Source organism: Hordeum vulgare, chromosome 2H (genome assembly GCF_904849725.1).
Source record: "Hordeum vulgare subsp. vulgare chromosome 2H, MorexV3_pseudomolecules_assembly, whole genome shotgun sequence".
NCBI lineage: Eukaryota > Viridiplantae > Streptophyta > Magnoliopsida > Poales > Poaceae > Hordeum > Hordeum vulgare.
The window spans coordinates 532,562,776-532,574,817 of record NC_058519.1 but is presented as its reverse complement, the minus strand read 5'-3'; the positions used below and the strand labels follow the sequence as shown (position 1 = coordinate 532,574,817).

At 45.2% G+C, this 12,042-nt stretch overlaps 1 protein-coding gene across 1 annotated transcript; it reads right to left on the bottom strand.

Moving 5' to 3' along the window:
• Positions 1-8,226: 8,226 nt before the first annotated feature.
• Positions 8,227-10,633, bottom strand: LOC123430443. Its single transcript, XM_045114316.1, has 4 exons — positions 10,325-10,633; positions 9,310-9,801; positions 9,012-9,194; positions 8,227-8,894 (listed from the first exon to the last, which is right to left on the bottom strand). Exons 2-4 carry the CDS (start codon positions 9,799-9,801, stop codon positions 8,439-8,441), a joined length of 1,131 nt encoding a protein of 376 aa, XP_044970251.1. The 5' UTR covers positions 10,325-10,633; the 3' UTR covers positions 8,227-8,438.
• Between the last annotated feature and the right edge of the window lie 1,409 nt (positions 10,634-12,042).

Here is a 12,042-nt window from a genome sequence, read left to right as displayed (position 1 = left end):
TCCACCAAAGACAAAGATGGCAAGGATCAACTAGTTCCCAATCCCGCCTATAACCCTTGGCTAGTCCAAGATCAACAGATAGTAGCATATCTCCTTCAAAATATGTCCAAAGAAGTGATGGTTCAGGTAGCTTCGCTCGAGTCATCGCATGCCATCTGGACTGCTTTGGCAAACATGTTCTCTGGCGTATCTTTATCTCGTGTCAACAATATTCGATCTGCTCTAACCAATGCACAGAAAGGATCTCAATCGGCCTGTGCGTATTTTGGTCATATGCGCTCTCTCTCTCCGATGAACTTGCTGCAGCAGGCAAACCTCTCGGAGATGGGGAGCTCATCTCCTTCATCGTCGCCGTACTGGACATGGACTACCAGCCCATCATCTCCGCCCTCGACGTCCGCACTGAACCTATCACCATCGACGCTCTCTTCTCGCTGGTAGCGAACTGAGTCGAGATGTTCCATGGAAACGGCGGCTTCAAGTCGTCAGCAAATGCTGCCTCAAGGGGTCGCGGTGGCGGCAATAGAGGAGGCTACCGCAACCAATCCAGTGGCGGCCGCGGTGGCGGCTACAACAACGGCTACAACAACGGCGGCTACAACAATGGCTACAACAACGGCGGCTACAACAACGACGGCTACAACAACGGCGGTGGCCGTGCCAGCGGCAACGGAGGCGGATACTTCAATTGTGGTGGTGGCAACGGCCACTACTACCACCAGAACAACCCGAGCAACAACAACAACTCTCGCCCCCACCCCCCCCCCACCCCGGCAACAACAACAGGGGGCGCACCTCCAATTTCCAAGGGTATGATGGCTACGAGGGTAAATGTCAAATCTGCAAAAAAACAATCACATTGCCAAAGACTGTGACTAGCGCTATGCCGATAACAATTCCCAAAAGAAGAAGGTTGCAGCTGAAGCCGATGTGTCCTACAGCGTCGATACTAACTGGTATATGGACATGGGGGCAACAAATCACATCACCGGGGAGCTTGAGAAGCTAACCATGCAGGAAAAATATCGTGGCAATGATCAAGTCTACACTGCAGAAAATGGTGCAGGTATGGAGATTAGTCATACTGGTCGTTCTATTATCAAAACCCCTCACAAAAACTTGGGACTCAATGAAATCTTGCATGTACCTAATGCCTCCAAAACCCTTCTTTCTGTCCATCGTATTGCTCTTGACAATAATGTGTTTCTAGAATTTTACCCTTTATTTTTTTATCAAGGATCAGGTCATGAAGAAAATTCTTCATAGGGGTGTTTGCTTGCAAGGCCTCTATGCGCTGCTTCCTCGGTACTACCAATACAATAAACAAGTGTATGGTGCCATCAAGCTTTCTGTTGAACGATGGCACAATCGTCTAGGTCATCCCTCGTTTGCTACTGTTCATCAAATTCTTAGTAAAAATAACCTCCCAGTTGTTGGTGAGAGAAATTCAGAAACTGTGTGTGATTCATGTCAACGTGCAAAAAGTCATCAATTGCCTTATCTTGTATCCACTAGTGTGTCTACAAAACCTTTGCAACTTATTTTTACCGATGTATGGGGACCAGCACCCACTTCTGTTGGTAGACATTCTTACTATGTGAGCTTTGTTGATGACTTTAGCAAATACACTTGGATCTATCTTTTAAAGAAACGTTCTCATGTGTTTCAAGTGTTTCATAATTTTCAAGCCCTTGTCGAACGAAAGTTTGACAGAAAAAATACTTGCAGTACAGTCAAATTGGGGTGGAGAATATGAAAAACTAAACTCTTTCTTTCAAAAGATAGGTATCTCTCATCACGTTTCATGCCCACATGCACATCAACAAAATGGCTCTGCCGAACGCAAACTGAAAAGGACGTGGATGTCGCCTAGAGGGGGGTGAATAGGCGCTTTAAAATAGTTAAGGTTTAGGCTTGAACAAATGCGGAATAAAACTAACGTTTAATATGTCAAGCACAAAACCTACAAACAACTAGGCTCACCTATGTGCACCAACAACTTATGCTAAGCAAGATAAACAACTAAGTGATAGCAAGATATATTACAATAAACAATATGTCTATCACAAAGTAACGTGCATAAGTAAAGGGTTCGGGTAAGAGATAACCGAGGCACGGGGAGACGATGATGTATCCCGAAGTTCACACCCTTGCGGATGCTAATCTCCGTTAGAACGGTGTGGAGGCACAATGCTCCCCAAGATGCCACTAAGGCCACCGTAATCTCCTCACGCCCTCGCACAATGCAAGATGCTGTGATTCCACTAAGGGACCCTTGAGGGCGGTCACCGAACCCGTACAAATGGCAACCCTTGGGGGCGGTCACCGGACCCGTACACGTGGCAACCCTTGGGGGCGGTTACCGGTACCCGTACAAATTGCTCGGGGCAATCTCCACAACCTAATTGGAGACCCCAACGCTTCCCGGAGCTTCACACCACAATGATTGAGCTCCGAGACACCACCAAGCTTCTAGGACGCCAAAGCATCCACGAAGAACAATATCAAGGGTACTAAGTACGAAAGGTAGTAAGCTTCTCAACTTCTCACTTCCACGTATCACGTGGAGAACTCAAACCGATGCCACTAATGCAATGGCAAGAACACACGAAGTGGTCAAGTCCCTCACACTCAAATCCCTCCACAACAACAAAAGCTATGGAGAAATATGAGAGGAAGAACAAGGAGCTCACAAAGAACTCCAAGATCAAGATCCAAGGGGTTCCCCTCACATAGAGGAGAAAGTGATTGGTGGAGATGTGGATCTAGATCTCCTCTCTCTTTTCCCTCAAGAACAAGCAAGAATCATTGGAGGGATTGAGAGTAAGCAAGCTCTAAGAATGTCAACAATGGAGGTAGAACAAGAGCTCAACGGATGGATAAGACCAAGGGGGAAGTAGACCCCCTTTATATAGTGGGGGAAGGAATCAGACCGTTACCCCCACTTTCTGCCCGAGCTCCAGCGGTACTACCGCTGGCTGCGGCGGTACTACCGCTGGCACTCCAGCGGTACTACCGCCAGCTAGCGGTACTACCGTTGGCCCCAGCGGTACTACCGCTGGGCCCCTGGTAGTGCAACGGCACTACCACCGCCAAGAAAGTCTTCGCAAAAAGGTCCGTCCACGAACAACCGCTAGGCAGGCGGTACTAAGCTCCTGGAGCGGTACTACCGCTGACCAGGGGCGGTACTACCGCCAGCCAGCGGTACTACCGCTAGGGCAAGCGGTACTGCCGCCAACTCTAGCGGTACTACCGCTAGGTCCAGCGGTACTACCGCTCGCCACTGAAACAGCCATAACTTTCGCATACGAGCTCCGAATCGAGCAAACCCAAGCTTGTTGGATTTAGGACGACAAGGGATATCCAAACAGCGACTGGAAATCTTAAGACCATGCGGTTATAAAAATGCCAAAGATATAGAGATGTGAGTCCTCTATGAATGAAGAACCGGCAAAAACTCCAACATCGAAAACATCATAGTAGATGCATATGGACTCCGTTTTCGATGAACTCGAGCTTGTCACGAAGATGACCATAAGCTCTAAAACTCACAAAGAGAAACACCAAACAAGAACCAAGAAGTATGATGCAAGGATGCAAATGGTTTGAGCTCTCAACGAATGATACGATCAGGCTACTCACTTGAGAGCCCCCTTGATAGTACAACAATCTATCCTAAACAGAAAACCTATCAAGGGCAAACCTATACCTTGCACCTCGTCCTCTTGAGCTAGATGATGATGATTTTGGCTTCCTCCAGATGGACCACCTTTCTTGATTGTGTTGGATTGATGAAGACTAGTTGATTGCTCCCCCATACTCACTATGGGTGAGCCACTCTTCAGCATATCTTCACAAGTCCATTGCCACCACAATGGACGGCAAGCTTCAAGCATGATATCTTCGTGCTGATCCACTTGAACTTGCACATCGCAATCTTGATGACGATCACAACTTGACGTCATACTTCATGGGTTGTATGAAATCTTCCCTTTGACGCAAGCCCATGGAAACACACCTAACCCCCACATAGAACTCTCACGAAGACCATGGGTTAGTACACAAATACGTAATGGACAATGCTTACCATACCATGGGATCACTTGATCCCTCTCGATACATCTTGTACGCTTCGTGTGTTGATCATCTTGATTTGCTCATGGGTTGTATGAGATCTTCCCTTTGACGCAAGCCCATGGAAACACACCTAGCCCCCACAAAGAACTCTCACGAAGACCATGGGTTAGTACACAAATACGTAATGGACAATGCTTACCATACCATGGGATCACTTGATCCCTCTCGGTACATCTTGTACGCTTTGTGTGTTGATCATCTTGATTTACTCTTTGTCTGAGATCTTGATCAACCATGTGTCTCTATGACCATTCTTTGGATAATACCTTGAATACCATCTTGGTCATCATATAAACTCCTTGAACCCAACAGATGGACTTCAAGAAGTGCCTATGGACAAATCCTATAAATGTAACTTAATGCAACCATTAGTCCATAGGAATTGTCATCAATTACCAAAACCACATATGGAGATATATGCCCTAACACAAACATCGTCACATTGTTGAAGTAGGCTTAGCCATTCTTGCTTCAGCCTCCATGCCAATAAAGTTTTGGGATGAAGCATTTCTAACTGTTGTTCATCTTATTAATATGTGGCTCAGTTGCACTATCTCCAATGAAACCCCTACAGAACGTCTTCTCCATGTCATGCCTAATTATACCACTCTTAGAGTCTTTGGCTATGCCTGCTGGCCAAATCTTCGTCCCTATAACACTCGTAAACTCATGTATCGCTCCACAAAATGTGTCTTCCTTGGGTATAGTGCTCAACACAAAGGGGTCAAATGCCTTGATGTCTCTACTGGGCGTGTGTATATTTCCCGAGATGTTATCTTTGATGAAACCCAGTTTCCTTTTTCCCAACTTCATCCAAATGTCGGTGCTCTCCTTCGTAAGGAAATCCTCCTCCTTCCTTCTCATTTGTCTGGTATGTCTCGTGAGGGTAATGATGATATTGCTGACCAAGAATTGACTAATATCTCCTCTGCTATATCTGCATATGATGTTTCAGGCATGCCGAGTCAAACTCTGCAGGAACCAGGTGCTCCAGAGGAGCTTGTCGCCCCACCAGGACAACCGGCGTCATCCTCCTTGGGTTCTGCTTCGCTGACTACGTCAGTCCCGCTTGTGGTTTCACAACCGGTGGCTGAGGTCACCTCACCATCAGCTGCTTCACGCCCTACATCTACTGCCACCGATCGGTTTGGTCCGGTACCACAGGTCTACACCATACGCCGTCCTTGTGATCCTACTGCCCCTGCTGGTGGTGAGCCAGGTGCAGGCTCCGAGGCTGGCGCGTCACCTGGCACTGATGCTCCAGAGGACTTGGGATCGACTGCATCTCTTGAACAGCCTTCAACAACACAGTCTTTAACAACACCTCCACGAACCCGTCTTCGAGCAGGCACCATTCAACCTGTTAACTACAGGACTAAGTATGGTCTGGTCTTTGCTCTTTCCACCAAAGAGCCTCGTACTGTCACCGAAGCTTTGGTTGATCCTAAGTGGAAACAGGCAATGGATGAAGAGTTTCATGCTCTCCAAAAGAACAACACCTAGCATCTTGTTCCTTCATGCCCAGGTAAAAATGTGATTGATTGCAAGTGGGTGTTTCGCATCAAACGGCGTTCAGATGGCACTATTGATCGTTATAAAGCCAGGCTCGTTGCAAAAGGGTTTAAGCAAAGGTATGGTTTGGATTATGAAGATACCTTTAGTCATGTTGTTAAAGCTGCCACTATCCGTCTTGTGTTATCAATTGTTGTGTCCAGAGGCTGGAATCTCAGACAACTAGATGTGCAGAATGTGTTCCTTCATGGTGTTCTGGAAGAGGAAGTTTATATGAAGCAACCTCCCGGTTTTCAGGATCCGCACAAACCATCTCATATTTGCACGCTTGATAAATCTTTGTATGGCTTAAACAGGCCCCTCGAGCCTAGTATTCTCATCTGAGTATGAAGCTGCAAGCTCGTGGTTTTGTTCCTTCCAAGTCTAACACATCCTTGTTTATTTACAACATGTTCAACACAGCAATTTTCGTGCTTATATATGTTGATGACATAATTGTTACCAGTTCTTCCAACACAACTGTTACAGCTCTCTTGAAAGACTTAAACTCAGAATTTTCTCTCAAGGACCTCGGTGATCTGCATTTTTTTCTTGGTATTGAAGTCAAAAGGAATCAAGATGATAGTCTTCACTTGTCCCAAGAGAAATATGTAGCTGATCTTTTGAGCAAGGCCGGATTACAGGGATGTAAGCCTTCTCCAACTCCATTATCCAACTTAGAAAAATTGTCTCTTATGGTAGGAGATCCCTTGAATCAAGAGGATGGCACTAAATATAGGAGTTTAGTGGGTGCTTTGCAGTACCTAACACTCACCAGGCCTGATATCTCCTTTGTTGTGAACAAAGTTTGTCAGTTCCTTCATGCACCTACTACAACTCATATGACTGCTGCTAAGCGTATCTTGCGATACGCAAGCATACTTTAAGTGTTGGACTTACTTTCAGCAAGTCTTCATCCACTCCTGTTTGTGTGTTTTTAGATTCTGATTGGGCAGGATGTCTTGATGACACAAGGTCCACAGGTGGGTTTGCGGTTTTCTTTGGTCCTAATTTGATCTCATGGTGTGCAAAGAAACAACCTACAGTGTCAAGATCAAGTACCGAGGCAGAGTATAAAGCTTTGGCAAATGCAACGGCTGAGATCATATGGGTTAAGTCAATGCTCAAAGAGCTTGGGATATGCAACACACCAGCTCCATGTCTTTGGTGTGATAACCTTGGTGCTACATATCTATCTGTAAATCCTGTTTTTCATGCACGAACTAAGCACATTGAGATTGACTATCATTTTGTGCGAGAAAGAGTTGCCAGCAAAGAGTTGGAAATTCGCTTTGTTTCCTCGAAAGATCAAGTTGCAGATGGCTTTACAAAGGCTCTATCCACAGGACCATTTGAAGAATTCAAACGTAATCTAAACTTGCGAAGTTCAGATTAAGGGGGAGTGTTAAACCATTTAAAGTTTAGATTAGAACGACTGACAGAGCCATCCATACTCGGTCAGGTAGTTAGAGATATGTTTCAGTTTAACTTGTACTTATCTCTTCTATCTCTTCCTTGTATCTCTCTGGTTGTTGATCAACCGACTCATTTTACCTAAACCTCATATCAATATAAATACCGCGGGCCCCTCTGTATAGAGGTTGAGACGCTTCATAATCTTGACAGTTATGACCACTTTTAAATAAGATCCAGCCAAATGTCTATAAGATCCCCCAAAACCTGAGAATGCAACCTGCCCCCTTTCAGTTCAAGAAATAATTGATTGTCAAAATCAAACTGAGTGTTGCACGCCTACATTTATCAACATGATTGTAATGATACGTACCATACATTATCCAAATTGAGGGAGCACTTGAAACTTGAATGGATATACTACCTTAGGTCTTCCATTAAGTAGTACGAATTAGATTTAGTGGTTGTACATCATGAAGCTCCACTGTAAAAAAAAAACAGCTCAACCTAAGAAATATTAAAACAGCTCAACCTAAGAAATATTCAACATTTTGTATCATACAAGAAAAAAAAGGAAGGGATTAAAACAGCTCAACCTAAGAAATATTAAAACAGCTCAACCTAAGAAACATTCACCATTGACCACATCTGATGGTAGATCAAGTCCTCCTGGGTTCTCTCCCAATCTCATTTAGTATATCATTGTACTCTTGGTCAACATTATGACCATGTTGGCAAGGACACTACATGCTTCGTTTTTGCCAACAATAGTCCTTTTGAATTTTCGATACAATTAAACTAGCTAGTTTCAGTGCTTCCAATTTTCTAGAAGTACATGTGCAGGTCAAATATAATTTATTAGCTTTTTCAGATATCAAAACCCATATAGAACCAGTAAACTCCAATTAGAAGAAACCTCCCTTTTAAGTTGCAATCATCGCAAATAGGCGACGTCAAAGTCATTTTTGTAATGTTTCATACTCGGTCTAGATTATGTCCAGTTATCTGCCTACAATAATAATAATTCAGTCAAAATTCTGTGGCCATGCAGTTTCTTGATTATAATGTAAAATGTGTCTAAATGGTCAAGCATATAATTCTTATATCATGTCGACGGAGAAAGAATAAATTAAGGTGATTATATTTTGTCAACCAAAGTTGTAGAACTGATCGAGTACGGACAAAAATATATTGGACGATAGATAGATAATGCATGCATCAGTAGTAGACAATGGAGACGCTTGCACGTGCTGCGTCACAGAGACCTCGTTGAAGTAATAATGCGTCACTGTCATGTGTCATCTAGCTAGACCAAAGATGGTAATCAGGAGTCCCTGTCATTTACTAGCAGAAAGATGTACACGCATGGCGTATTCGTCGTGCGCCCTCTGGAGCCAATCGAGCCTCCCTTCTCTTGTTCTGATAAGAGCAAACAACTCTCTGTACTCGGGGTTCATGACAACGGTCCTGGTGGCTGTATAGAAGAGGTCGGTTGCTTCTGATACTCCGCATTCCCGAATGAGCCTTACTGCTTCCCTCATAGTCGGGACCGTGCCAGAATCGCAAGAAAACGCATCAGCGGTTGCAGTACGATCATCATTGCGTGCCTTTTTGTAGTTCCCTGGAAGCAGGTGCTTGTCCTCCGTCATCGACGCAGCAGCAACCGTTGGGGAGGAGTCCTCACGCTTTACCAGTTTCAATTTCCTCATGGCAGATGTTGGGAGTTCAGCATCCTCGTCTGAGCCGTCAACACTAACCTGAGTAGCCTCATCCTTGTCTTCACCTAAGTCTTTCTGAAAAGAACAGCAAAAAGAAATTAGTTAGTTAGGACAGAAACAAGTAATGAGGAACTCAGAATTAGTACAATTTCATTCTAATGCTTCAGCAGTTGCAATTAAATCGTTCCATGCCTTTTTGTACACCAGCAGAAGTGGTTTGTTGTCCTCCTTTGTCAACATATCACCCATCGGGGAGGAGACCTTGCGCTTCCCCAAATTTGTTTTCTTCATGGAAGATAGTGTGAGTTCAGCATCCTCATCCGACCTGCCAATGTTAATTCGAGCAGCCTCCTGCTTGTCTTCGCCGAAGTTCTCCTGAAAGAATAGCAGAAACGAATTAGTTAGTTAGAACACAAACAAGTAATGAGGAACTCAGAATTAGTACAATTCATTCTAATCCTTCAGCAGTTGCAGTAAGATCATTGCATGCCTTTTTGTACTCCAGCAGAAGCGGGTCCTCGCCCTCCTTCATCGTCAACACATGGACCACTGGGGAGGAGACCTTACACTTCGCCAAGCTTGGTTTCCTCATGCCAGATAGTGTGAGTTCAGCATCCTCGTCCGAGCTGCCAATGCCAACTCGAGCAGTCTCCTGCTCACCTTCACCCAAGTCCTCTACTAAGGGGATGTCGAGCAATTTACCGACATGTGCCTTCCCGAATAGTTCTTCCAACACAGATAAGTTGTCCGGCGGATTTGTGAACCTCGTGTACTGGTACTTGAGCGAGTTCCATCTATACTTGAAATGCTCCTTAACATACCCTCTCTGGGTTATATCGTTGAATTTGAGCTGGAGGTTACTGTAACCCTGGGCATTCAGGCACCCGTCGACCGTTGTGTTGCCCGCGTCGATCTCTTCTTTGCATATCTCGCAGAAAACATCGGTGTCATGTTGGTTCCAGAACGCCGCCCCGTTGCGCATCTGTCAGTCAAAGAAACTCCCATGAGATTAATAACTGCAGTTAAGCTGCAGGAAGTTGTTGACTAGTACTCCCTCCGGTCCTTTTTACTCCATGTATTAGATTTATGTAAGTCAAACTTTACAAAGTTTGACCAAATTTATATCAAACAAATATATACACCTACAGTATGAAACATATATACTACTTATGAAACAACATTTCATATTAATCTAAGAATATTGATTTGGCATTGTGAATGTTGATATTTTTTAAACAAGTTTGGTCAAAGTAGAGATACTTTGACTTTGAACAAAATTTATATGCAAACTAAAAATGACCGGAGGGGGTACAATCAAATCAACAGCAGGCTATTCTAGAAGCAATATGTAGTGAATGGAAGCAATCCAAGTATCCAACGACCATCAGCGATGGCTGGAGCAATACACATACACCCACCATATATACGCATTTGTTCCGCCATTGAGCACCTGCTAATAAACCACGACTTCACAAGTACAGTGAGGAGGACGGATGGCGGCATACCGTGGTCGGGGAGGATGCTGGCCAGAAGGACGGGTAGGTCAGGGGCAGGAAGCTGCAGATCCGGCCGCCGGCGTTCTGCTGTGGAGGAGACGCACGGTGATGTGCGGCTGCGAGCTGGGGACGACGGACTCGGCCGGGCGGTTTGGGGAGGCGCTTGGAGCTCCGGGTCGCTGGCGGGGCGGGGCGGAGTAGGGGATCTGGCGGCCGGCGGCGGTCTAGCGGATCTAAAACCTAAAACCACCGAGAAACGAGAAAACCCAAAAGCCTAGGCGTCGCACAAAGCTGTTTAGAATTGGATTTGTTGATTCCCGATTTTCAGTTTGGAGTTCTCAATTGAAAAGATGGGCGGGAGGGCGCCCTCCCCTAGACACAGCGCGCGCGCGCGAGGGCGCATGGAAGTTGGAATTGTCCAAAACTTCCGAAATTGTTGAAGTTTCATCTTTTTTTTTTGGGAAAAGGTTTCATCTTTTTCTAATAGTGTTTCGATCTTCCCTTTGTGTGTCATTCATTTTACAGACGTAAGAGCGTCTTCAACACGCGTTCAAAAAAAACTTCACGTGCTAAATATCTTTTTTTAAACGCCGAACAGCTCTAACAGATGCTGTAAAATACTGCGTGCGTTAAATTTTTTGGACACGTACTAAAAACGCTATCGCGTGCAGCATATTTTAGGCGCCGGAATGCGCACGCTTCACAATTTGCACTGCATGCTTTTTTGAATGCGCGATTTTAGATGTGTGCTAGAGCAATGTTGGTCACGTCGCATTAAAAATGCTACACTCACGCGTTGTGACTTTTATTGGACGCGAATTTTTTATTCAAATGATGCAGATGCTCTAAAGGTATGCCCCGACTGGCTTGATATTTTTTCGTAAATACGCTAGGATGTGTATCATTTCATTGATAAGAAAATTAGAGTGCAAGTAGTACAAGAGAGATGACGGTAAAAGGCAAGTCTAATAGGATTTCTGGCCGAACTAAGTTATGTATAGTTGAAGTCGGTTTTCCTCTCGCGACTCGAACCCTAGCCGCCGCTAGAGGGACAATCTTCCAGTGTCGTTCTCCGGTGGCTCCCCTTTGCCAGCGACCTCGCTCGTCGACAGTGAGGGGTGTCGTCGGATCCATACGTGTGGATTGTTTTAGTCTTCATAGTCTAGATATTTTAGGTTGTTCATCGTCTTCGTTTCGACGGCGACTATGGCAACGCTGAATAAAGATTCTTTGGATCCTTCCATGACGAGGCCATCGGTCCTATGGTTGGGGATGAATTTGGAAACCAGGATGTTCAATTAAGGATGGTGTGGCGGCCACGACATTCTCGTGGTGGACCTGTGTCCTCGGGCTTCACCATTGCGACGACGTTTGCTCCAACGTCGGTGAGGAGCTTGGGAGGTAATCGAGGAGCGGATGCAGATTGTGGTATGCATCAACGACGTGTGGAAGACAAAACATGTGATGGGTTCATGGTTCGTGTATGGCAGGTATGGTTTCCTCCTTCGACGTCTTAGTCGTGGTGAGGTACGAGATCTGAAGTTCGATGGCGTGTTCGGGGTGTTGCCTCGGTCTTATTCATTCAACGACAAGATCTTCACTTTTGGTGGGCCACCTTGTAGGTCCGCAAAGCTGCATATCAGTGATGTAGCCGCATCGAGCTCGGGTGAGGAGGTGATTCGTCATTCTTTTCTTTGGTGGTTGTTGTGGCAATTTCGGAGGCAGGT